Source organism: Lagenorhynchus albirostris, chromosome 16, assembly GCF_949774975.1.
Source record: "Lagenorhynchus albirostris chromosome 16, mLagAlb1.1, whole genome shotgun sequence".
Lineage (NCBI taxonomy): Eukaryota > Metazoa > Chordata > Mammalia > Artiodactyla > Delphinidae > Lagenorhynchus > Lagenorhynchus albirostris.
In genome coordinates this window covers 74,239,086-74,266,513 of record NC_083110.1, presented here as the reverse complement: position 1 = coordinate 74,266,513, position 27,428 = coordinate 74,239,086, and the positions used below count along the sequence as shown (strand labels likewise).

General features: G+C 45.5%; 1 protein-coding gene across 8 annotated transcripts in view; it reads left to right on the top strand.

Moving 5' to 3' along the window:
• FGFR2 (fibroblast growth factor receptor 2) overlaps positions 1 to 27,428 on the top strand; it is a 190,977-nt gene that overhangs the window by 75,847 nt on the left and 87,702 nt on the right. For all 8 annotated transcript variants that reach the window (XM_060125350.1, XM_060125351.1, XM_060125347.1 and 5 more), the window contains 2 exons: positions 2,831 to 3,000; positions 14,180 to 14,303. In XM_060125350.1, coding sequence (XP_059981333.1) covers positions 2,831 to 3,000; positions 14,180 to 14,303 — 294 coding nt within the window. The remainder of the gene's footprint in view (positions 1 to 2,830; positions 3,001 to 14,179; positions 14,304 to 27,428) is intronic.

Below are 27,428 nucleotides of genomic sequence, written 5' to 3'. Positions count from 1 at the left end.
TATGGCTGAGTAATATTCCATTGTATATATGTGCCACATCTTCTTTATCCATTCATCTGTCAATGGACACTTAGGTTGCTTCCATGTCCTGGCTATTGTAAATAGTGCTGCAGTGAACATTGTGGTACGTGACTCTTTTTGAATTAGCCCATAGACTTGAGATAAGAAGCATGGCTGTGTGTCTGTTTTGCACAAGCAGATTTTATAGGTGCAGGTTTGATGATTGAAATTTCACCCCAGGGAAGTGGCTATCTGCCAGAAATTCCAACAAAATTCTTTCACCCTTGTCCTTAAATAATTCCTCAGGCTCCAGGAAAAAGGTGCTGGTTGCCAGTGTGCTCTTGCCACAGGCCAAGACTGTACAGGCCCATGTGGCCTGGGGATCCCCATGTGGGTTGCAGGCTCACCAGCAGCTTAGCTCAGTGACGGAGGAGCAACGCAGCGTTCCTAGTTGCTAAAGCTGAGTCCTGTTTTTCCACATAGGGAACATGGAAATCGTGCCTCTTGGTACGTAAGCACACGTCTGTTGATTTCTTTTTATATAAAAATGCAAAGACATTCCACGGGATCAGGGCAGCTGTAATTGATGGTATCTGAAAGAGCCACTACATTAATATTTAGCTAATTCGTATGAATAGGCTATTGTGTTTACTTAAACAGATAACATGAATGCAGACACCTGACAGCATGAGGTATGCTTTTCATTTAGGGCAGATTTGTAAAAGTCTTTGTGTAGCGACAAAGCTCATTATTTATTTTGTGCTCTCACTGCTTTCTTTTTTAGTGGCTGTGGATGGAATTTTTCTAAGTAGGAGCTTTTAAAATGAAAGATGATTGAAATTGTTGCAGTATATGCTAGGCCCTGGGAGACTTATGATAAACAGGAATCGAGTACTCCCTGGGGAACCCTCAAAAGAATAGGTGTGTTTATGGGCATTTGACACCCCAAGTCAAGTGGCTACCAAGTTGCCTACTCATTACAGATGCAACTGGATTCAGAGGAAAGAAGGGCAGCTCTATTTTCTCCCCCAGCTCCCCTCCCGCCCTCCCACTGGCCTTTCTCTCTCTGGTGCACATGACTGACAAGTTTTGCCTCCCTTTGCTCTGCCTTGGCATCATGTCGATACCCCACCACCTTGACACTTAGATAAGCAGAAGGATAAAGAAGATACAGCATGTCCCCGTTAAGAAATCCCTGTTTCACCTTTTATAGCAGGTTTCAAGAGCAAGGGTGAGTCAAAGAAGGGTAGGTGTTTTGGATGCAGTCTTTCCACTTTCTGATTCCACCATGACAGCCTGGCTGTTAAGTGAAGGGCATTGTTACCTCGCCAGGAACGAGCTGTGTCATCCGCAGAACAGAGGAGGAAGCTTCTAAATCTGTGTCGTAGACAAAGCCCCTTCCTACGCCCGTTTTTGCTTCTGGTTTGTGGAGGGTGTGTACTGCTGCTCAGTCTAACCCTTGTTAGGAATAAGCACTTATGGATCAGTCTTCAAGAGTTTTAGTGTTCTAGAATGTTCTAGGATGTTAAAGGCCCTGCTGATGGATGCTTTGGGGAGGATACAGGGATTTTGGTTACCTGTTTGCTGAGACAGAATCACGCATGTGAAAAGTTAAATTGCTGTATAAGATTTCATTGGAAATCCTGGGCAGTAATAACGGAGGCAGTGTGCCTTCAGCTGAGGCTGTCTGTCCTGGACGCCAGTCCTGCACATTCAGAGAGGTTAAAGGTATAGATTCCAATGCTTTGGAGAGTAGGTAGGGAGACCAACAGTGGGCTCTGCAATCAGACTGCCTCGGATCACATCCTGGTCGCACTTCTTCCTAGTTTTGTGGCTGTGGGCAGATTACTGCTCCGTGACTCAGTTTCCCCGTCCCTAAACAGGGATTATAATTGAATTGTGTCAGGATTAACACAGTAAACACGTGAGAGCTTTGGGGGCTTTGTCTGCAAATAAGAAGCACCCAGTCAGTAGTGGTCATGAGCCATTATTAGCAGGCTTGAAGAATTTATGGCAGTATTCCCGATTGATGCTGTGACTTTAATTTAGAAAAAAATGTCCTTCCTGTGGTAATTGAAAAAGGTGTCTCCTTCTTTGAGTTTAAAAAATCCCTAGTGTTCCTGTCTTTGAGGGCTCCTTAGAGGGCCCAACAATGTTTAATTGGCAGCCTCCTATTAAGTTACCTGCTTAGACGTGCTGGTAGAATTATGGCATTCACAACCACCATTCGAGAGGAAAGAAACCTTTTTTTCTTTTTTCATTTTAAAAATTAAAACATATTTAGTAACATGGCTTGTTGACTTGTCAGATAAAGTGCTGGGAAATTAATGAACCCTCCCTGAGCTATTCTGCCCTACTGAGATAAGTTATACTATTGATTACCCTTTGAAGCGCCAATGGATAAATTGATGTGGCTTTTGGGCACAACTTGTTTATGCGTATATGTGATCCTTTCATAGGTGTGGTGATCTAAAATGATATATTGGAGGGGGACTCAGCTGTTGTTACGGTATGTGTCGTCACCGTGTGTCTAAAGTAGCATTTTAACACATGATTCATGGATTTATATTCTGGCACTAAGAACAGGGAGAGAAGCTTCCCTGTTAATAGACATAAACTCTAAACTATCAAGCAGCCCACCCCCAGGGACCTTCTGGGAGGCCAGCTGGAGCAGACTTCAGAAAATGTTTCCCTGATGTAAATATTACCCAAAGGTTTTGAAAGCGTCGGATCATTCACCTACAAAAGAAAATGATCTTACCTGTTAGGATTTAATGATGGAGATGAAGCTATCCATCTACGTACATTATAATGTCATTTTCCAAAACAGGGGCACCGTATTGGACCAACACAGAAAAGATGGAAAAACGGCTGCACGCCGTCCCAGCAGCCAACACTGTCAAGTTCCGCTGTCCAGCTGGGGGGAATCCAACACCAACGATGAGGTGGCTGAAAAACGGGAAGGAATTTAAGCAGGAACATCGCATTGGAGGCTATAAGGTAGAATGAAGCTTTCAAAATATTCTATTTCTTAAATTTTTATTTCTTTATTTTTTTAAGTAGTCAAAAGTTAGCAGGAACTAGAAGGAATATTCTTTTTTAAAAAATCAATAATTATCATAATTGATCGTTTCCATGTTTGATATTTTAAAAAATTTACCCTGGACTTGCATGTAATTTTAAAGTACTATCCCCATTTGTGTTGTTCTTTATATGAAGAGAGTTTAGTAATAGAAGGGTCGAAAGTTGAGAGTCTGTTTTCTATATGTTTTATGGTCTGTAAAACTAAAACTGAAGCAGAATTTGAGAAGTGTTGTAAGTACAGTTGCCCTATCTGAGCAGGATTGTATGAACAGTGGATGGACTTGGATGAGAGACTGGGGTATGAAATACTACTTATTAAGAGAGAACACTTCCCGGGACTTCCCTGGTGGCGCAGTGGTTAAGAATCCGCCTGCCAATGCAGGGGACACTGGTTTGAACCCTGGTCCGGGAAGATCCCACATGCTGTGGAGCACCTAAGCCCGTACGCCACAACTACTGAGCCTGTGCTCTAGAGCCCACGAGCCACAACTACCGAGCCTGCGTGCCACAGCTACTGAAGCCTGTGAGCCTAGAGCCCGTGCTTCGCAATGAGAGAAGCCACTGCGGTGAGAAGCATGTGCACCACAACGAAGAGTAGCCCCTGCTCGCCGCAACTAGAGAAAGTCCGTGCGCAGCAATGAAGACCCAACACAGCCAAATAAATAAATAAATAAAACTAAAAAAAAAAAAAGAACACTTCCAAGATGACAGAGGCAATCTCCCTGTCCTCCATCCTCAAGGATTCTGAAGAGCCCATTACAGAATGTGGTGAAATATAGTCTCATCACTCACTGGGGAGGTTGAAATTGACAACCATTTACCTGAAGATGCCTCTTCAGGCGTTTGTCCATCCATTGAGCAAATGTTGATCGAGTGCCCTCGTAGCAGGCACCGTCCTAGGCTCTGGGCAAAGCACGGCCCTAGCTTATCGGGGCTCCTCGTCCAGCAGGAAGGCAGACAGAAGAGCTGGCAATCAAGACACTGATATGGGTGAAGTTAGAAGAGTAGGTTGTGCTGTGGATGTGCAGAGAGGTGATGTTGGCTCCTTGGGAGACTAAGGTAAAGGAGATCAGGAAAGGATTCTAGGCTGAGTTTGAAGGAAGGTTGTCTCAGAAGAGTGATGTGGAATCTCCAGATCATTTAGTGTGGAAGGGGAGAACTCTACGAATTTAGTATATAAGGATGACTTAAGGAACCTTACTGTGAAATTCTTTGGTGCATTTGGAACGTGAATGGGTGTATCAGTTACCCATTGCCTTGTAACAAATTACCCCAAGACCTGGCAGCTTTTATAACAGCATTTATTCTCTCACAGTTTCCATGGGTCAGGAATCCAGGTGTGGCTTAGGTGGCCTTCTGTCTCAGGGCCTCTCACAGGAGGGTAATCGTGGTTTCAGTTAGGGCTGGGGTCTCATCTGAAGGGTCAGTGGGGAAGAATCTGCTTCCAGACTCACTCATGTGGTTGTTGTCAGGATTCACTTCCTTGCAGGCTGTTGGACTGGGGGCCTCAGTTCCTCACTGGCCGTTGGCTGGAGGCCACCCTTTGGCCACATGGGCCTCTCCATAGGGCAGCTGACAGCATGGCAGCTAGCTTCCTGAGGGGGAACAGATAAGACAGAGGAGAGTATGAGGAAGATAGATGTCACAGCCTTTGTAACCTAATCACAGAAGTACCATCCCACCACTTTTGCTGTTTTCTGCCATTAAGTAAGTCACCAAGGGAGGTGATTATTGAGGGCACGAGTATCAGGCAACACGGGGATCACTGGAGCATCGGAGGAACCTGCACAGTGGATGAAGCAGGATATGCATCAACTCAGGCCCCGGGTCCTTAAGAACCATGTGGGAGAGGATTTCTTGGTGGCAGCAGTGTGATACCCAGGAGGACTTTCCCTGATGTACCCCTTACCTGTGTTAACACAGCAACATCACTTTAGATGGCACGTGAGTCCCTGTCCCATCCCTGCTGCGCTCAAATGGGGCTTCCCTCCAACAAAGTGCCCCGGAGCCCTTTCCTGAAACACTATATACAGTTACTCATCTTGAAAGGGTTAGTATTTTCGTCTGTAGGAACTTTTGACTTTTGTTTTAACATTGAAAAATTACTTTCCAGAAGCCAAAACCCAGAGGATAATTGGGAAAGCCTATGAGTAAATTTCTAAGCGCACGTGTGGGCAGTTTATGTGTGAAACAGATGTGAAACACATCTGCTGGAAGGTGGATGCCTTTGAAGCCGTGGAGTAGAAATACTTGGGTTGTCTTCTACGACTCCTGCTCATTGGGGGAAGCAGTAGCAGGAGGACGATTTGTCTCTTTGTTCAGTCCTTAGACTGGTACAATGAGATTGGAGGTTGGCTTTTTTTTTTTTTTTTTTTTTTTAAAGAATGAATAGACAGAGATTTCATTAGGTGATGCTGGTTGTAAAGGAAGAGTTAAACCACTAAAATCGAGGCCCCTGGGATTGTTCTAACCACCAAACATTCTCTGAAATCATAACTGATGCAGTTCCAATGATTTATTTAAATACAACTTGAGTATAAGAAGGGTGGTCAAAATCTTGGTGGTTAACTCATTTCCTTCCTCAAGAAAGTCTGGGAAATGAGTGCAAAGGGTCAGTGAGCCTCCAGAAACTCCCGGTCTCAAAATAAATAGGACCAACATCATTATTACGGGGAAGGAGCTTTTTGCAAATCTGAATTAGTGGTTACAAACACGCTGGGAGACTGAGGGTGCCGAGTGAGGAAATGCTGCTTGCTTTTAACAGGTGCAGTTCGGTTTTGATTATTGATGACAACACTCCACGAAATGAAGAGCAGCTAATGTTCTAAAAGTGAAACTAGGAACCTTTAGCCTCATCCCGAGGAGGCACAGACGACCAAAGTATTTTTGTTGTTTGATGTTGGAGTCATTTCTGGAGTGAAAGAGGAATGGAATTTGAGTGTGTGGGGAGAAAAATCTAAACTCTGTTTTTGTTTTCAATGAAAAGGGCAAACAAAAGGGAGAGTATTACACCTTTGGAGCGGGGGTGGGGAGTGCCAGCCGGCAGTGATGCATCTCTTGCCCAGCTGGCCTTTCTCTGTGGAGAAAGAGGCTGGGACGGTGGGCCTGACTGGCCTGGGGGCTTGCCGCATCATTGCAAGGGTAGTCAACCTGGATTCACAACCGTTGTGGCATCGGTCATTCGTTTTGGGAATACGGGACACCCTTAGAAATTCCATTGAGCCCAATGGGCTTCTGGGACTTGAAAGGAAAAGACAGAGATCTCTTACCTCCTGGGAAAATATAGTTACCTAAAGCCTAAGTCTTGCTAATGACGTGTTAGACTCACCCCAGGTCCCCAGGTTCCTAGGCCATGAAGTCGCTAAAGGTCACAGAGGTGGACTCCCACCTGAGGGCCACCCCTGCTGGGCTGAGCTCCAGGGCAGAGTGGGGAGCATGGTCGTGATGGGAGGTTTTCCCTCTGATGTTTTCTTTGTTACCTACATACACTTGTAAAGAACTGTGTCTCTGAACATGTGACTTGAGGGATCCGTATTGTACAGTTTGTAGTTTCCATTCCTCGGCACTTCCCCCCAAGGCCGAGACCTAATTGTTCACGTGGAGGGCCCGACTGATGTTCAAATGACCCCTCCTCTCACTCCCGTCCTTTTGCTCTTTTATTTAATGAAGAAGCAAACTGTCAAGTTTTCCAAGATGTATTTTTCCAGAAAGCAAGACCTGAAATTTCCCACAAACAAAATTGTGATTTTTTTGGTGTGCATTTCTGTGATTTTTTTTTTTTTCTCCTTCATAAATCTCATTGCATAAACCATGGCTGTGCTCTGATGGCCCAGCTGTCTGTCTAGCTCTTTCTACCTGGTTATGGGCTGGGCACTTTGGCCCTGGTCTACTGTATTATGCATATGTGGCCATTGAAGGGAGAAGGAACACAAAAAAACCAAAACAGAGTCAAAGAGAATTATGAAACAGGACAGGAAGCTCATTTTAATTAAAATGGCCCATAGAGCTCTTTGGTATTCTGTGTTTCAGTCTTACTTATCAAAGAACTCATGCTGAGCCATTCTTAGGTTATTAAGAGTCAAATTACTGTTTTTCTTAGTATGTGGGCAAAGCCTGGTTGGATGTTATATAATGACGAAGCATGACTTGAAGCAAAACCATATCTCCCTAATTGTGCTGATGCCTGGGCTTTTTAACATCAGTTAAAAAGTTGGCTGAGATCTCCGGGCTTCACATCACCTATCCTTAAGATGAGAAGATGGGATAGGAAATCTCTAACGTCTGATCCTTTCCAGCACTAAAACCTGTGATTTAGTAGCCTGACCATAACGCAGCATCAGCCATTTTTCATCTTAAACAGCAGCACAGAGTTTGTTTTTTATAAGGAGGTTGCCTTTAAGGCTAGATGTTTAGTAGGGCTCTGAGCAGTGATTACAATTAAATGTAGAAAAGCAAGAAGATGACTGAGATAATTAATAGACCAGCTCAATTGCTAGCTCATTCCTAGGTAATGATTTAGGCATAGAGGAGAAGAACATTCTTAAAAACCATCTTTCAAGCCACTTACTAACTGCATAAGACCCAAGAGAGATCATGGGATAAAGCTCTCCCTCAACACGGCCATAGAATTGGCACAAGAGCCCACGGCATCCAAGAGGTTAGAATTCCCACGGAGCGGCCTGGCAGAGGAGAGGAAGCATTGTAGAGTATGGACTGTTAGTTTCCAAGTACATTTCAGGTCCAAGAAAAGACAACTACAAAAATTATTTTCTTATCACAACTGAACTGGTTGTTTTGATGGTTAGGTTAGATTTACATTTTCTAGGTTATTAAGTGTAATGCTTAACCCCAAAGTGTGTTTATTTGGAAAAATCAGTACTAATTTGCGTTTTAATGTATTCATATTTGTTGAGCTTTTTTTCAACCAAGACACTTCTGCTTTAATGTCAGATCAGGGAGACTGTGACGAGGGGCAGGTGTATGTTGGTATCTGCTGGCATGTGTTGTCTGCTCACCTGTGTCCTGACTGTTCCAGGTGCCTCCTGTGTACATGGCACCCTGTCCCCTGCACAGCCCAAAGAGGTGGGCACTGTTCTTTTGTCCCCTTTGCACATGGGGCTCCTAGGTGGTGGAGCTGTTATTTGGACCCAGGCAATTTTTGCTCCAAAGTTCATGCCCATATTAAAATATGGTTCCATGTTTTGTTTAAAAAAAACCCCCAAACACTGTTTTGATAAACGAAAGACACGTAGGTAGTAATGGCTTCCCAAGAGCATATAACTGTCAGTTGATGCAGGGTATACTGTTGAGAGTAAAGTTGGGGGGAGGGGTATGACGCTGTGCTTCTAGCTTCCGTGACCTGTATGAGATTTTTTTTTTGGTGTGTGGTAAAAGTATAACATAAAATTTGTCATTTATTTCTAAAACTTTTTCATCATCCAAAATAGAAACTCTGTATCCATTAAACATTAATTCCCTCCTCCTCCTTTCCCCAGGCCCTGGTAACTTCGAATCTACTTTCTGTCTGTGAATTTGCCTGTCCAGGTATCTCCTATAAGTGGAATCATAGGAAATGTGTCCTTTTGTATCTGGCTGTTTCACTTAATATGTTCAAGGTTCATCCATGTTGTAGCATGTATCAGAACTTCCTTCTTTTAAAAGAGTGGCTGAATCATATTCCATTATATGGATATATCACACTTCGTTTATCCGTTCATCTGTTGATGGGCGCTTGGGTTGTTTCCACCTTGTGGCTACTGTGGATGACGCAGCTATGAACATTGGTGTACTAGTATCTGTTTGAGTCCTTACTTGGAGTTCCTTCGGGTGTATACCTAGGAATGGAATTGCTCGATCATATGGTGATTCTGTGTTTAGCTTTTTAAAGAAGGCCGTGACGTTTTTAAAGAGTTAAGTTCAAAAGGCAGCGGATGCCCTTTTGGCAGTCTGTCCCCAGAGCACCTTTCTGGGCACCGTCAGGGAACAGGCATCGAAGGGCACAGGCATCGAAGGGATCAGCCTTGCATTTTATAATTCACTTCCCACCTCCTCTGGAGAGATCCATTGTTTACTGAGTAGAGGGAAGAGTTTCTGCCATTGGTCCTCAAAGATCAGAGCTCACCCAGCCCTGTTCTCTGGACCCCTCCCGAAAAGCAAACCTCTTGGCGTTTAAGCATTAAACAGGTGTTTGTCTCCAGGTCTGCGTGGTGACAGGAAGCAGCGTGTGCTACAGCCCTTGGCACATGTAAGCTCAGTTTGTATGTATACATCCCAGAGGGATGGTCTGGAGTCCCCCAGGAACCAGCTGAAAATGGGGATCTGCCATGGGCTAGTAAGATTTTAGGCATCCTCATGACACCTGGTCTATGTTGAATTGTAGTTCGTGGGGCACCTTATGAAGGCCAGGGTTAAAAGGGAGTGCTGTCCTTCTCCATAATTTGAGCCCTGATACTGGTGGAAGGAAGTCTTGGGGGTATTTACCATCATGTGGACACATCATTCCTCGATTTGGCACAGAGCAAAACTTTCCATCCAGCTTCTGGGTGTTTATTCTGCTTGTTATCGAACACCTGGGTGTTTGGAAATGTTCAGAGTTTTTTGCAATGTGGAAAGCAAACATCCAGGTGACAGCTGGGTCTTTGACCTTTCACCTTTCACCTAGGTGTTTTGGTGTCCTACCAACTCAATCGACATTCCCAGTTGTCAGCTGAAGGCTAGGGGTTTTAGGTGCAACGTGGAGGCTTTAGGTAACTGAGGAATTCCGAGAAAACCTGTCTGGGCCACCTTTTGTCTTTGCAATGACAGGGTGTAGAATGTTTGTGGATCCAGTTTTTGGATTACAAGTAAGAAGAGAGTTGAGGCCATTAGCTTCAGTCTGCTTGGTTTCAGTATTGAAATGTTATTTTTAGAAGATTTTAGTGAACATAGTTTTGAAACCCCATGCTCTCTCATTTTGTTCCTTGGCAGATGAAAAATACTGATGAATTCCACAAAGATTTAGCCACAGGGAGGAATGAGAAGAAGGGATTGTGCATGGTCGGTTACTGCAGGATTTCTCTTCTCCCTGGCTTTTGTGGTCTGTCCGCCGGAGAGTTACACATGCGGTGGTTCTGCCACAAAACAACTACTACCCTAGGGTTTATTTCACTTTTTCTGTTGTGTGTGTGTGAGATTTATGTTTAAATTTGAAAAGTGAAAATGAGAAAAGAGTAAACATTTCTAATCCTACTGCTTAATTATATAAAGTATATCACTAACAGTTGAGTACATTTTCTTTCTGATTTTACCTTGTACACAAGTCATGCTTACAGATTCAGGCCTATATGCGCCTAGAAGGTTGTGTGTGTGTGTGTCATGTGTGTGTCTTGTGTGTGTATGTTTTTTACAAAATGGAATCATGAATATACATATTTGCACTCAGGCTACTTGTTTTCATTCATCAGTAACTATCAGTGATATTTTACCGGGACGGAACATAAGAATACCTCATTCTTTTTAATGACTGTAGGCTATTCTTTTGGAATAAACTGTTCATGTTGAATGAGTCTCCTGTTGATGGATTCCAGTTTTCTTCTGTTACAAACTGTGCTTGAAGCAACAATTTTATTATGTGCTTTGAAGTAATCCTGCTCTTTTCTGTGTAGGCAAGATTTCTAGAAGTGGAATTAGCTGGGTCCAAAAAAAAAAATGTGTGTTGCTAATTTTAATGGGTACTAGCAAATTATTTTACAGAAAGGTTTTTCTCAACTTATGTTATCAATTTGAGTTTCTATTTCCCTCCACCCTCACCGAGTACTCAATGACATTGATCTTTCTAATTTTTGTTAATCAACTGGTGAATAACAGTGTCTCATCATTGTTTTTCCTTTTTTTTGCGGTACGCGGGCCTCTCACTGCTGTGGCCTCTTCCGTTGCGGAGCACAGGCTCCGGACGCGCAGGCTCAGCGGCCGTGGCTCACGGGCCCAGCCGCTCCGCGGCATGTGGGATCCTCCCGGACCGGGGCACGAACCCGCGTCCCCTGTATCGGCAGGCAGACTCTCAGCCACTGCGCCACCAGGGGAGCCCTCATCATTGTTTTAATTTGCAGTTCCCTGCTCCTTAATGAGGTTAAGCATCTTTTCATATGTTTGTTGAGTACTTACATTCCCTCTTCTGTGCAACCAAAGATGGTTTATGTTCATTTGACCTAAGTGGCAGAAACAATGGAGCATTAAAAAGCTGAGGAATTGAGAAAAACGTGTCGAAGATGACATCTTACATTTTTGTAGTTTCTTTAGGTGTACCCGGAATCTCGTATGGAAATGGTGTGTTTAAAAAAGCACAGAAATCTTTGTGCCTCTGTTCCCCATCTTTGTAGAGTTACTGTTTGTCGTCTCTTAGCTTGTCATTAAGCAACCAATAATTAATGGTAGGATGTCCCCTACAAAAGTGTCAAATAGTCTCCCTGTTGGAGACTTCCAAGGGCATCCATTGGAAAATGCCACAGCTCATGACATTTGGGATTGGCGGATGTCAAGGAATCAAATACTGGGGCCACGGTGTAAGAAAACAAATATTAACAGCACTGTATGGGGCAATATTGATTGAGTACCAAGGCCTCTGGAAGGGCAGAAGCACCCTGTTGGGTAAATGTGTTTCTCATTGTGAAAGCATTTTATAAATGTTAACTTATGAACATTATTGTCGTGCATCTCTAGGAAGTAAATATCCAGGGAGCACATGCCCTTGTAGATCTTACGTGGAATGCCATAGCCCCGACGAAAGACTGGAGCTGACCATAGGCCCTAGGGTTAAAAAAAGGCAGTGGCGTGCGGGGCTGTATATGCCAAGATTTAATGTCTCGGGCAGAGACGGACCATGCCCTGCCTGCACAGTTCAGGTTCAGCTCCATTTGGAATCCACTCTGTGCCAAATCTGGATCCAGGCACAAGAAAGACATTGACAGTTTGGATGGGGTCCAGAGACAGGCACTAGCCATGATTAAGGGCTTATGGGCATGACATTTGAGCAGGGGCTCAAAGAACTGAATATTTACAGCGGGGCTAAATGCTGGATTACGTGGCTTGGTGACATCGGCCCGAGTTACCCTCCACGTGACTGGTTCCTCAGAGGCCAAGAGAGCCCCATTCCTGATACTGCTGAGCACTTCTGGAGCGGGAGAGTCTCATTGTGGGCTCATCTGCCTCGAGTTAAGGAGCTAGCACCTGCCTTTTCCATGCTCTGAGCCTACAGCTCCAGGGTAGCCCCCAGGGGGGCCAGGATTTCCATAGGGAATTCTTAAACTGGAGATTTTAGCGTCCACATCTTCTCTTCTTCCTGAGCGTCCCTTTTATACATTCTGCAAAGAAGGTGCTTATCCCAAGAGGAGACACAGCCTCTTGTTTTGGTTCTCCTAAAAGTCTGTGGCCCAGCCAAGAGCAGAAAGTGTCTTCTCCGATGTAGAGAATAGACTCTCTCCATTGTAGGTCTGATGACTTCAAGTTCATTGACTGCCAGACATTTCACCTGGGACAGTGAGACGAACACCCCATCACCAGCTCTAGGACCTTAGACTGAAACAACCTCCATGGTTTACAGGGGGAGTCGTTTTCAGGCAGCAGCTGAAGCAAAGTGACTGCTCGGAACGCAGTCTTAATTCATGGCTTGTAGTCTGTGAAGAAGAAGAATCCAGCCTTCACCCCCATGATGCTTCCCAAGACTGTTAGTGATGACCAGCAATCTTGTTTTTGGACTCAGCGTCAGTAACTGCACTCTGCCATGATGGCTTGTGCTGAACTGAACGACTGACATGAAAAGAGTTGTACTATCGCGTGTTCTTCTAACCTCTTACCTCTGTTGGCTCTGCTTTTCCAAGTGGACAGCTGCTCTGCCCTCCCCTCTTTATAATGGAGCGTTCACGAGACGATTTTCTTTATTCTCTAATTTAGTTCCTAGAATCTCTCATGTGCTTGCGCAGGCTCTGCTGGCATTATCGGTTTTTTATGTGATTAAGGCAGAAAACACTTGCAGTGCTCAGGGAATCATTCAGAAGGTCAGTTGGAATCCCTGAAATAGGATGAGTAGGCCCTGGCTTTTTATTTTTTCTTTCCATTTCTCCAGAATGCCTTGTCCAAAATGCCTTTAAAGAATGATATGGATTTGGAGAGAAATATTAAAGCCATGAACCTGAAAGATGAAATTTGCATTTTGACCTTGATAAGGAAAAATCATGCTTGCTTGAAAGCCTGAGTCTATTGAAATACTTTGAAAGCAAGGTGGAAACCTTAGAACCTAGTCTGTTTGCATGTTGACAGAACTAGGGTAAGAATCACAATACCTTATTTTCTCATGTGCTGCTTATCTTTGAAAAGTCTCAAGGAGTTTGTAAACAGATGGATACACAACTTAAGTTTCCTGAGGATTCATTGCTCCCATATTTGAAATTCCGAGTGTATCTCAGGAACATGTAGCATCTATTCAGCCAGAGATGGGAGGGGCAGACCTATGTTTCCAGCTGAAACTTCTTGAGATGTCCTGACAGCATCTAAACGCTGTGGGGAAGGATCTAAGAGGACTTCAAACCAGAAGCTTCCAGGAACAATAACAGCACCTACCTTGCGGGCTCCTTGGGAGAGTTAAGGTTAAGTTAGCTGAGGTGGAAAGGAGCGCTCAGCAAAGTGCCTGGTTTACGGTACGTGTTCACTGGCGTTTGCTCTACGTAGTTCCTTGGCGCTGTAGGGTTTGAGGGCTCCCAGTGGATGAGCAGTCTGAGGCTCACCTGCCCTGGGGCACTGATGCTGTGGGTTAGTGTTAGGTTCCCCGGCCACTTGGCAGCTCCTGGAGGACCCCTCAAACCCGTGACAGTGACAGACCTACTGCAAACACTCTTTTGTATCTTAGCATGATGCTGTCAGCTTGCCAGATGTTCACCATGATGATAATTGTTGTTTTCCTTTGTCCCCAGTCTGAGTATTTATTATGAGGAAAATTTAGAATTCAGGTGATTCTTCTCTACCTTCCTTGTCTCCCTCAACTTCTTTTTAAATCAAGAAAGCAAAGCGCCTGGTGTTCTGCACTAAGATTGTTCAATAACCACCTTTCCGTTCGTCTTTGCAGGTACGAAACCAGCACTGGAGCCTTATCATGGAAAGCGTGGTCCCATCCGACAAAGGAAATTATACCTGTGTGGTGGAGAACGATTACGGGTCCATCAATCACACGTACCACCTTGATGTTGTTGGTGAGTTTGCTTCTCCCCAAGCGGCAGCCACGTGCCAGCCTGCTGCAGCTTTACTCATTTGAAATTGTGAAAGTGAGTCTTGTTTCTCCCCGTGCTTTCAGGAGGCTTGGTTTGTTTTCATTCTTTCTAAATACACGCTATCATTTGGGAAGGATTCTTCTGTCATTTGACAATGTTCTGTTTCCTGATTAGCTGAGTTTTATGTGTTTTGCGTGATCCCCTTGGCTCCCAAGCATCATTTTGTGTAATGTGGATGTGGTGTGAGATGTGCTGATGTTCTGGAAGCTGAGATTTCTCCGCAAAATGTTAGCGTCTGCAGGGAGAGGTACAGTTAGACTGTGGGAGAACGTTGTTGCTGAAAGAAGGGCAACTATATAATGCTGGCTGAAGAGTAAAGGAAAAGGTATTATAATGACTGAGCTTATAGCTGGTTGGACGAAGGTTAACGTCAAGGGACCCTTCAGTCCCATCAGAAGAAAGTCATTAGACACTACAAGTTCAACATCTATTCCTAGAAGCTATTTCTTCTGTGAAAAGGGAACTGTTTTAATGGGCTTATGAATACTTTTTTAAATCAAAGTGCTTAAATAAACTATTTTAATGAAATATCTTAAGACAACATAGCTTGTTGTCCTGGAAACTCAAATTTCTTCCTAAGTCTGGTCTATTATGATGGGTTTTGTTGTAACTGATGAAGAAAGGCTGTTTCCCTGTCTTGTTGGAGCATTGATAAACTTACACCTAGGAGGTGTCTCGTTTCGGGATGGTGGGCTGAGATCTTTCCTTTGTAGAAGCCACCTTTTGTCTTTGCCATCTACCCTGACTCTCAGTGTGGCCACCTGTCCTTGAGTCCTTGCTGTGGGTTACCTAATCGGTTTGCACATCCCCACATGCAGGTTTCTGACTCCTGCTAAAGTCTCAGTCTCACCTTGACTCATTTTGCGTTAGTGTGACCCTCTGTAACCCCACAAACTCATGCCCACCCCCTGTGCATCCACAAACAAAGGCCTTCCGCCATCATTTCCTGTGCACGTGCCCTTAGTATTATTTCACATGTGGGCATTTCTTCTCCTTCAATAAAATATAAACTCTTTGCGGAGAGAGACCCCATAGATATTTGAGTTGCCCGAAGAGCCATTAAAGAAACTTTGCAACATCTTGATAAACCAAATTACATAGATGTGGTTAATTGAAGTTTTAGGTTAACTGAAAATTAAATAGAAAACCATTTTAATTTTCTATCAGGTTAAATTAAATCCATAAGAAACTCTGCCTTAGAAAGCATGATTCAGTCTTTATCCCCATTTGTAAAGTGTTCAGTGAAAAAGACAGCATTTTGTTATTCAGAAGCCTTAATGTGAAATTTGAAAGGATTTTGTTTAATATAGATTCTGTAGATATTCATAAAAGCCTGAGTTTTAAGAGCCTTCTTTTCTCACAGAGATATTTGTGGAATGTTTCTTAGCGGGAATCACTACGTACTGATAGTTTACCAAGCAAACACAAGGAGAAGTAACACTCACACATGAGAAGAAAATGGTTAACATTTATTTTGGCATTGATGTGTCATAAGTCTATCAATCAAAGAGCACACGACTTGGACATCCCTGGCGGTCCAGCAGTTAAGACTCCACGCTTCCAATGCAGGGGGCGCAGGCTCAGTCCCTGATCGGGGAACCACGATCCCACGTGCCACATGGCGCGGCCCCCCAAAATAAATTAATTTAAAAAAAAAAAAAGAGGAGCACACCACTTGGATTTCACTTTGGGCCTCGCATATCCTGAGTTTGACATGAAAGTGTTCCTATTAAAGGAAAGAAAGTTTTGGGGCTAAAAGTTCTAAATAGTTATTTTGGACAAAAGTCATTTATTGTGGGAATAAAATCATTGTGTTAACAGCAGTCTTTGGGGATCCTGGCTTTGCAGAGATCTACAAATCATTCATTAAGATGGGTTGGGGCCATTCCAGGAATCAGGAGTCATATCTCGGCCACTTCAGCCACGGGCTCTCGCTTCTAGCAGGTTTTAGGTTGAGTTGTTATGTAAAATGTTCAAAAGCCCCTCACCCCACCTCCCCTTTCAGCTTTCTGGCAGCTCATCTCTGTGAAGCCCTGAAATCTCTCTTAGAGTTTAGGGTTGGATTTGAATTGTGCTGCTGAATAATGGAATTGTGCTGTCTAATGTTAATCCCCTGGCAATCAGTCTTGTTGAAAAGAGCGTATGATTCAGTGGTGTAATGTGGAGGGAGCGTAGTGTATGGAGTAATGCAGAGAAAGGCCTGATTATGTCACAAAGTTGGGAGATCGCCCAGCTAAACGTGGGCCAATAATGACACAATGCTGGTTGGGAATATCCATTAAAGCTCAACCCCAATAATTTTCCAAGCCTTGAACCTTCTTAATAAATAGAAGCCAAAAGTCAGCGGAGTATAAGACATTTTCAGGAAAGATGGAGGTGTGAAATACTCTCATCTTTGCTCAAAACCCTAGTAATTGCTTTGAGAAGTGGTAATAAAATAAGAATTGAGTCAGCTGAAGCGTCTCAGGCAGACTTACAGGGCTGGCAGACAGTCATCCTGAACATCTCAGCAAGTGGAAACAAAAGGGGTTCAGGCTTGAACTGTGAATTTCTGGTGGCCTGTAGGTCCAAGTTTAATACACGGCTGCGTGGTAGCAGCCTCTCACCTCCATCTCGGTTTGACAGAATATCAGAGACTCTTTCCCAGAGAAAGTGAAGTCCTGACCTAGTTCCCATTCTCCAAGGTTTTATTTTTGTTGCTATGCTACATAGGCTTGTAGTTTGGATATGACGACGCATCAAACTGGGTGAGACCTTTTTATTGAAATTCTTCCTTGGAAAGGCATTCCCATAAGCACTTTAATGTAAAAGCTGTGTAATTTAAGTGACATTCTTGTGTTCTGGAATTAAATAGCGAGCCATTGTTGTGTGTGAGGGAAACGCTTTGGTTTATGGGAGCCTTTTAGGAGCCTTGTTTGATCCTCATTAAAATTGACACCATTACTTTTCAGCCATTTACTTGCAAGGGAAAATTAGTGTGAAGCTCCACATCTCAGTAATTGTGGTGATAATAAAACGGGCTCTCCTTAAAATAGCGAGCTCTGGGAGGTGGCAAGTGCTCGCCCGTAGCTCATCAGTGAGTGAGGCTGGAGCGCAGAATTCTGCCTGGGCCCCGCCACCAAGAAGCAGCAGCCTGGCAGAAGGCCTTTAACTTTTTTTTTTTTTTTAACATCTTTATTGGGGTATAATTGCTTTACAATGGTGTGTTAGTTTCTGCTTCATAACAAAGTGAATCAGTTATGCATATACATATGTTCCCATATCTCCTCCCTCTTGCATCTCCCTCCCTCCCACCCTCCCTATCCCACCCCTCTAGGTGGTCACAAAGCACCGAGCTGATCTCCCTGTGCTGTGCGGCTGCTTCCCACTACCTATATCTATTTTACGTTTGGTAGTGTATGTACGTCCATGCCACTCTCTCGCTTTGTCCCAGCTTACCCTTCCCCCTCCCCATATCCTCAAGTCCATTCTCTAGTAGGTCTGTGTCCTAATTCCTGTCTTACCCCGAGGTTCTTCATGCCTTTTTTTTTTCACTCTCCTCGTGTCTGAAAAGGAAGGTGCTGAGACTCACTAATGTTAGATAAAGGCAGCCCGGTGTTGTGAGCATAGCGGCTCTGTCGGCCCACACACTGGGGACCAAGAGAACTGGGACAAGTGACTAGCTCCTCTGAGCCTCTCTCAGCGATGATGCTTACCTCGTTGCTGTGATGGCTGTATCAGTTTCCTAGGGGCTGCTGTAACACATCATCACAGGCTGGATGGCTTAAAACAATGGGAAATTATTCTCTTGTCAGTTCTGGAAGCCAGAAGTCTGAAGTCAGGCTCTCTGTAGGGTTGGATCCTTTTGGAGATTCCGAGGGCGAATCCGTTCAGGCCTCTGTCCCAGCTTCTGGTGGCTGTCAGCAGTTCTTGGCTTGTGGACATATCACTCCACCTCCAGCTCTGTCTTCCCGTGGCCTTCCTCTCCGTGGTGTCTCAAATCGCCCTCTGCCTTTCTCTCGTAAGGACACCTGTCGTTGGATTTGGAGCCCGTCTTCAATCCAGGATGACCTCATCTTGAGGTCCTTAAACTCCATCACAAAGACCTTATTTCCAAATAGGGTCACGTTCACAGGTGCCAGGGGGTTAGGACATGGACTCATCTTTTCTGGGGCCACAGTTCAACCCACTCTAGTGGTTATGAGAAATCGGTTGGGTAAACAGGTGAAAACACCCAACCGGTACCTAGGTGGCTAGCGACAAATGCTACTTTCCTCCTTTCTAAACTTGGAAACTCCTTTGAGGGTTAGAAGACGTCTTAAATGGCCTTTATGGACTCAACCAGAAGTTTTATTGAACAACCTGGTTGCCGTGTTGGGACCGCCAGAACCGGCCAGTGGCTGACGGTCACTTGTCCTGCTGAGGTTTCCATCTTTGGTTGATGCTGTCGTCAGGGCTTTCCCAGGACTGAGATAGTTGCTTGAACTCACAGAAGAGGGTTGTAGGGTTTGAGAGCTTCAGGTTCATCGAGTTGGTCTCGTCACCTCCACCTCCACCTCCCACCCCGTTTTACAGTTGGGGACCTCCAGGTTCCGGGCGGGGAAGTGATGTTTGCCAAGGTCTCGAAGGAACTCCAGAGCTGGGTCCTCTCGAATCCTAGACTCGTGCTGCGCGCACCACACACTGCTGTCTCTGCTTCAGGATTGCTGTGGAGTCAGCAGCTGCTGCAGCCAGACTCAGAGGTGAACCCCATGTGCAGCTCTTTGTTTCCAGAAAACCCCAAAATGTGAGAGAGAGAGATGGAAGTATTCAGAAGACCAGTTGCTCCTTCTGACTCATATAGACCCTTTCTTTGGCTTGGAATTGTGAACTCTGCCTCCTTTCGATGTCCAGTTCTGCATTCCCAGAGACCATCAGATAACTTGTGAGCTTTTCACCTGGCATCGGGTATTCTGGGGGGCAGCAGAGCAGCAGAGGTGGATACGGGGCCTCTGGATTTGCAGAGGCCAGCCTTGCCTACTCCTCTACAGTCTACTTTCCAGAAATTTGTCCTCCCGGGGCAAGAGCTATAAGCAGCACACGGTGTCTCGGAGGCTGGTTGGGAGCCGATCGGGGCCAGGAGTCCCTTCTGGCTGTGAGGGGATCACCCAGGCCCCTCCGCCAGTGCTGACTCGTTCGGCGGCAGACAGGGACAGTGCTGTCCACTGGCCCTTGACATCAATCTGCTGTAACCCGGCTTCAGACGTGATGGGACTCAGCCCGAAAGCAAGAAGGAGTCCGTGCCAGTGCTGACTGCCACCCCCCAGGTGTGTGTCGGGGAGGAGTGAAGGCTGTTATTGCGGGCGCTGACCCATAGGCCTGACTAAGGGGCTGGCGTTGAGCGCTCGGCAGCCCGTCCAGTGGGAGAGGTGGTGTCAATCGTTTATTGCTTGGGGCAGTCCCGTCCTGGGAAGACAGAGGACCCAGTGTGATCCCTGAGCCCTAGGGAGGGGACTGAGGCAAGTCAGAGCCCCCGAAACCACACTTCTGCAGTGCAGCGGACCTTTCTTTTTGGTGGGAGGTGTCAGGTTGGAACAAAGTAGTGTTCAGTCAATGAAGAAATGGTGGTCTAGTTCATTAATTAACTGGTTGGTTTATTAGGACCGTTCCCAGCCACTTGCTCCTTATGGAAGACCCTCCTCTGTCCCAGTTTCTGTCCCATCACGGCTCCCGACACTGCCTCTGTTTCTCTGAGTGAAGGGGGTGGCTGCAGTGCAGGTGGCATGAAACTACCCAGTACCGTGAACGCATTGGACACCTGACCCTCACCTTCCAACTTGGAGCTCTTGTGCATTTCCCTGGCACTCGCCAGGCCTCAGCTCCACAGAGCCCCTTGGGATTCTCAACCTGAAGCATCTTGACCTAGAAGCTTCCTGGCCAGACCTCGTTTGATTTTCCATATTCATGATTTTGATGCCAATGAATTCTCTTCCATTTCTTGCTCTGAGTTCAAGACTTGGTGTTTATCCTGATACTGGTTCTGCGTGCCGGCTTGACGTTGTGAAATCTAGCTGGAGGAGGGCAGCAAGCCCCTCAGCTGAGAGCGGATGGATGGAGGGGCCATGCCAGGCACAGGCCACAGCGACGCCTTCCTAAGTGGGCTTGTTAAAGTGGACGTGGAATGGTGGGGCTGTAGCGGCAGTTGTGTAGGAGGCCAAGTCCTGCTGCTTTTGTGGCTCCATCAGCCAATACTGCCTCCCTCGTCCTAACCGTTGCTCCAGCATCAACCCTCGGGGGGACACCTGAGCACCTCTGCAGGTACTGGTGGGAATTACGTGGGTGAGTGGTTCAAATCCTGTTTCCATCCTTTGCTAGCTTTGTGGCCTGGGAAGTCATGGAACTTCTGAACCTCAGTTTTCTCATCTGTAAAATGGGGGATGGCATGCTTTGGTAGGAGGGCGGTGCTTTTAAATAATGGGACCCACTGGTGATGTCTAGTCCTGTCATTAGGGGGTCCCACACCTCCTTTCATAGCTCTCAGCTGAGACATGTACACTCAGCTCAGCCCTGCCTAAGGAGTGGTTGGTCCTCTCCTTTCCTTCAGGACGCAGATTTCAAAACTTCCTTTGGTAGCTACTGTTTAACGAGCCTTTTGGTTGCTACAGAGTGGCTTTTCATACCTATTTCACAACAGGTATTCCAGGGGCAAAAGCTGGCCAGTGGGTGGCTACATCAGCGCCGAAGGTACTGAGCGGAAAGCGCTGTCCTGCAGGACTGATGCCAGCTCAGAGTTACTCCTTCTGGGCATTGAGGGCAGGTGATGCCCGTGGGCGCCAGCTCCTGGGGCTGGAGCAGGCACACGCTGGCCTGGATGGGACCCTGTGAGAACTGCCGTCTCAGCACATTTGCCATGTTCTCTGCAAGCCGTCAGTTGCCCTCTGCTCCATAGCTGAGGAAGGAAGCCTTATTGATTGTTTTGGATTCTGGCCGTGGGCCTGACTGCGGTGACTGGGGTGAGGGCTGATACTTGAGCTCTTGTCTGATCTTTGGCGTTGAGTCTATGGTGTGGGCGAAGAGGATGTAGAAGTGTTACAGACAAGTGAACGACTTACAGCATTTTGTAAGAGGGTCTCTTCGTCGTAGCTGGAAATAATTCAGGTGGGCGCAGAGGGCAGAGAGAAAGCTTGTTGCTACTAGCCTCTGGGCAAGTAAGCATGGCGTGAAGATGTAGATTCATCCATGGCAGTCAGAGCGCCCAGCGATTTGAGCTAGAACTTAGCAGGCTTTTGATCAGTATGTGCTGAATTGAAATAATAGAAGAACAGCCTGAGTTACTTCTATTTGGGGGTATGTGGTTCTTAACATATGGCAAATCCTAATGCAAGGAATCTTCCGAGTTCCTCTCTAAACGTATATATACAGCTTCAATTACTGGTCACCTTTTTTCACAAAAGACCCCAGTTGAGACGTATTATGCCGACTCTCATTAAGATGAGTGTAGAAATGCCAACAAACTCTTCCCCTTTTAAATAATACTTCCACCAGAGTGCTTTTATGGAGTCTCCCTCCCTTAGAACACCCTGCTGTTACATTCAGGCCTTGTGTTTGGTTTATTTTCACAGTCAGGAGAAGGTAGGGCAGAAACGACCTATTGTAACGGGGGTGTGTTCCCAAGTTCAAGAGCAGGTTTGAGTTGGAGAGGCAGCATTTAGAGTTTCACCATAATGAGGTCAGAGTCGGGTTGGAAGTGGGGAAGAGATGGCTGAGGGGAGGATGTTAGTGTTTCTCTGGGAAAGTTTTTCTGTTTCTCCTTCTGAGAAGAGAGAGATGAGGAGACGAGGACATCAGTGCCTTGGTTTAGAGGGAAAAGATAGAGCAGAGCATTCTACAGGGATTGTCGTTATTGATTGTACTGTAATGATTAATCCTCTATCTATGGGGCATCTCGTGCTTGGCCTAGAGGGTGTTTGGGACAATTGGTTGAATGAAACACGTGCTTTGGCCTCTTGGGGTTCTCAGCTCACAGTGCAAAAGACCCCAAACTGCCGCAGTGAGAAGATGATAAATAGGGACGGAGATTCCTGGATCTTGATAGAACTTCTCCTTTGACTTTCTTTCTCCTGGAGCCTCCCCCTTAGAGAATTCTCTCAAACAAGGCCTGTAGGAATTCTGTCCATCCCCAATAAATGCGCACATCACAGGTCAGGTGGTGCCCCAGGCATATTCTTTATCATCTCAGCCTGAAAGTGCTCTTTTTTTAAGATAGGCATTGCATATTATTTGGGAGGAATCTTTTGGAAGTTGTGCTTTTTTTGAAAAAGGAATTCCTCGTTTTATTTGGTTCCGTATACACTCTGGACTGAGACTGAGAAATGAAGCATTTAGTCCTTTAAATTTTACATTTTGGCCAAAAGAAACAAAACCATCTTGTGTGTGAACCATCGCTGAGTGATGGGTGGGCAGTGGGCAGGGTTGCAGGCTGGCCTGAGGCCTCCCATTTGCCTTGGATGGTGAGAAGAGACGTAGAATTCATATTGGAGCCTTTTGTGATCTGGGTGACTATTTTGAAACTTCTCTTTAGATGATGCTTATAGCAAGGAATTATCTAGAATCACTTTTATTTTCAGGGTCTGAGTTTGCCTCTAAGAAAACAAATGAGGTTTTATTGTTCCACTTCTCCTATGGTTCGTTACCAAAGGGAGGCATTTCTTGTTTGCTCAGATGGGCTAAAAGCTTTTGCTTCTGCTTGACACGCCCCAGGAGCAAAGTAAGGCATCTGAGAGATTAGCATGATAGATTTTTCTGGACTTCCTGTAGAAGTAAGGTTTTTTAATGGTGAAAGTTGATGAAACTGTCAACACTATTACCGTGGACATCTCTCCATGTCTGTACATATCTCTTTGCTTCATTCTTCCTAGTGGCCTGTGTGCTGTCTGTTGTGAACAGAGTAGAATTTATTTAATCATCCCCCTTTTGCTAGATATTTAACTTGTGTTCATCTTCTAGTTTCCAGTTACCAGAGAGGCTCCGTTGACAAGCTCTGCATACACCTATTTGTTGGGCACCTGGGTGAATATTTTTCTAGGACCTATTTCTGGATCTTTTTTGATGTCGACATTTTCATCCTAAACAGCTTCATTCTGATCGCTGCTGTCTTTGGGACTCCTCCATGGTTTGGTTTTTAGCTTCTTTGCAGATCATTTGAGAAAAGATATTCTAAATCAGAGTTCTGCCTGTGTAACAAGAGGGTATGTTTAATTCCTGGACTTTTCTTTTTTTCTCTCTTCTTTTTTTATTGTTTCTAGCATACTCTTCCCATGAAGGGAACCCAGCTCTGCACACAACAGCTGATAATCTTGCATTCCTGAAAGATGTTGCGCCCGCTATGGCAAGTGGCGGGGTGCTGAGGCTCCGTGATGGAGCTCCCCAGCGTGACTGCTCTCAGCTGTGTTTACCCCAGCTCCTCAGGAGGGAGCCTGGGGAGACTGATGTCTGAGTTTCGCATCAGCGTGAAAACCAAGCACAATACGGGGTGGTGGTGGGGGACCTTGTGCAGAGTCTTTGCGTCAGAAGAGAGAAAAGCCTTCATTTAGTCAATGGGACAAGATAAACATGCTAAACTAATTGAGAAGGCAGCTTTTCCGTGATCCTAGGACTATATCTTACTCTGTGATATTGTCACCTTTGGCATGTCTCTCTCTCTCTCTCTTTTTTTTCAGTTGTGGTAAAATACACATAACATAAAATGTACCATTTTAACCACGTGTAAGTGCGCAGTTCAGGGGCATTAAGTACAATTGCTGTGTAACCATCACCGCTCTCGCTCCCAGAACTTCTTCATCATCCCAAAGCTATGCGTCCTTTTAACAAAAAGAAGGGCATTTTTGAACCTAAAATTGGCATACCTTGGTGGCTGCCAAAGAGTCTTCAGTTCCAGTTTAACTTTTCGAAGGCACAGAGATCAGGGTATCGTAAACATTTGGGGTGTAAATAGCACACGGCCCTGCTCCTGTAATTTGCCCAAGAAGACCTAAATTGACACCCAGCTGGTAGAAGCCACTCAACTCCCAGCCAAATAATACCGTCTATGACATTAATTAAGGAAGGCACTGCGCCTCCGCCTGCTTTGGGCTTCCCAGGCCCTCCGGCCTCAGCCAGCACTTCACCCTGCGTCTCCACCTCATCGAGCAAACACAAAGGAATTAGTGGTGTTTTGCTTCTAGCATTTCACATGGTGCAGCCTCCATAAGTCACTGAGGAACCTCAGTGCCGGAGGGAGAACACTTTGGCTTTTCCCAAACCAGCTTTTGCTCCCCAGACTTGGCTCTCTCCGCCGAGAAACATGTATGTTTTAGAGGAAGATGGATCCCCAGCCCAGTTCCTCAAGACCTTCCAGAGTCAGATGTCCAAGCAGGAGGAAAACGAGGCGACGTGCAGGTTGGAGAAAGAGCGGCAAACCAGTCACTTTCTACCAAAATGCATTTCCCACCCCCCCCTTTGTTTTTTTAAAGTAATTCCAGGTACCCAGCATCCCCAGCCTGTTGTAGAAGGTGGCAAGCAAAATACTGGTTACGCATACTTGGATTCTTTCTGAGAAAGAAAGAAATGCGTACTCCTGCGGCACACCTTCTCATCCTGTGTCCTAACTGTCCCTTTTCCTCCAGATCACCTTTGGTTCTGACCTTCTTTTGTGCCAGTGTCTAGAGGCTGGAGGAAGCTCAGGGAAAACAAAACTCAGAGCCCAGCTAGATGTAGCCTGTCTGGTTTGAGGGCATTTGGCACAGTCTTGACAAGACAATGAACTCATTCTACTAATTGTAATTAGCATGAGGGCTTTAGCAGGTTTTTGGGCTCCTCAAACTTCAGAGGCCTTTGATCGGCTCCCCTAATAACCATGCCTCATGCTAACTGGTTGAGTGCGGTTTTTTTATGCAACAAAAGCCACCACCGCCTCCTCTTGAGAAAAAAGGGAGGCTGGGCTTTAGAAACAAGAATTCTCAGTTGTTTTCACTTGTTCTCTAAATCGCAGAATGTTCTTTCCTTATTCAGCCCCTTGGAGTTGCTAAGAAACTGCCGTTTTAGAGGAAAGGTAATTAAATTTTGATTTTAATTTAAAGACAGGGAAGGCAGGGTTCTTCACGTTCCTTAAATGAAGGGGCGCCCCGGGAGGAGACTTTCTGTTTCCAGATCAGTCCTGGGCAGGCGGTGTGATTGGAGTCTTTTGGTGTTTTGCTGCCAGAGAGCGGGGTTTTGAAATGGTTCTTTGCTGCAAGCGCTGCTGAACTTTGGGGAGGGATGCTTACAAGACCAGTGTGTGCTGGGAAACCAGTGACTCCGGGCTTGATGAATTTATAGGGTGTGATTTAAGAAGCTGGTTCTCCTTCTGATCCCCGGGATGCGTATTTACTGAGTCCGTACAGGAGGCCCCTCTGCCCGGTGGACATTTTTTATGGCCTTTGCTATGTCAGAGCAAAAGTTGTAGATCTCTTATGAGCAAACGTATTATTATGTCCAGGAGAGGATGGGCATGTTATAAAGTTTCAAATGGTCAATTAACAAAGATTTATTCTTTGTCACTCAGGTATTTTCTCTCTCTTTCTCAATAATTAGCCCTTGGAATGAAGCAGGCTGTGTTCTTCCTGCTTTCCTGGTCGTAGCTCCAGAGCAGGATTTTGAGACAGGCCGTCCGATGTTTAGACTCTTAGCAGCTGGGCCTTCTGGTTCGGTAAAGTGGACTCATTTGGAGCACTTGACAAAAGGGAGTGAGGGAGAATGCGGGGGAGAGAATGTGTTTTTTAAAGCACTCCGGGCTGTGTTTACTACACATTTATTTGGTAGAACCTCATTCCAGCAGGGCAGCCAACTGTCCATTGGCTGCAGCCACGCCCTTTGGACTGCCTTCCATTCTGTCTTAATTTGGAGCTCACGCAGGGACCTTAGAATCTCTATTGTTAAGAGTTCTCATCCTCTTTTGGGCCCATGAACTGGCCCCTGCGACCTGCTGAACGCAGAATATGTATTTTTAAACATTTCAGTAAAAACACAGGTGAGGTGCTCATCAGCTTTTCTGTATATGTATTTCACTCCCCCGGTAAAGAGAAAAATCTATTTGCTATAATATCTGAGAGTTGAGCATGCTGTAAGAGACCCTTGCCTAAAACGAAATCCTTCCTGGCGGAGAAGATGTGACTTTTGTTATCGCAGAAGAACAAGAGATGGGCCAGCTCTGGGTTTTATTCTCTCATCCAGAGATGATTCACTGACTAATTCTTCTTTTGCTGTCAGCTTGCTGCCCCAAAGAGTTGCAGACCCAAGGGCTTTGGTGTGGCCCAGGGCCGAGGAGCACACATTCGCTGTTGGAGGGTCTTCGTGCCCACCGTCACTGCCCTGTCCCCGGGGTGCTTCCCAAGTGCCTGCTGGGCCGGGCCTCGGAGGGGCTGCCCGCTTCCTGGGGGCTGCCACCCAGCCTGTTCTCCTAGCTGCCATCTGCACCCTGCTTTCACCCCAGCTTTTCAGAAGTTAGAACGGGAGTCCAAACGCTGTCATCCCCTCGCTAACGATTCCTGTTCTTAAGGGTCTGATGGACACAAGGAAGAGTGATCACTGAAGGATCTGAGAAAGGGGAGCGCCGTGCTCGGCAGATGCGGGCACCCAGGGACCTTTTCCAAGATGTTTCAGGCCTCATTCTCCGACTTGTTTAAGGGCAGAGAATAAGGTTGCAAAGGAAATCAAAGCCTGATGTGGAGAAACGAAACATGAGGCCTACTGACTTTTTAAAAACATTTTAAATAACATTCTCTAAGGTTTCATTTTATACTGAAGGCAGCTGTAATAAGTTTTGGAAGGCGGTGTAAGGTTTCGGTTACAGAGCGATCCAGCTTGCAGTTTTTGTACCCAAAGTGAGAAAGGGCTGAGGGGGAGTTGGGGTGGCTAAGAGGTTATTTTGAATAAGGTGAGAAAACTTGAAAGGATGAATTCAAGACTGTAAGCGGTAACATTTGGTACGCTGTAATTTGCAAATGCAATAACATGAAACCATTGCAAAGGTGGTGGTTTTTTTTTTTTTTTTTTTTTTTGGTGAACATAGTC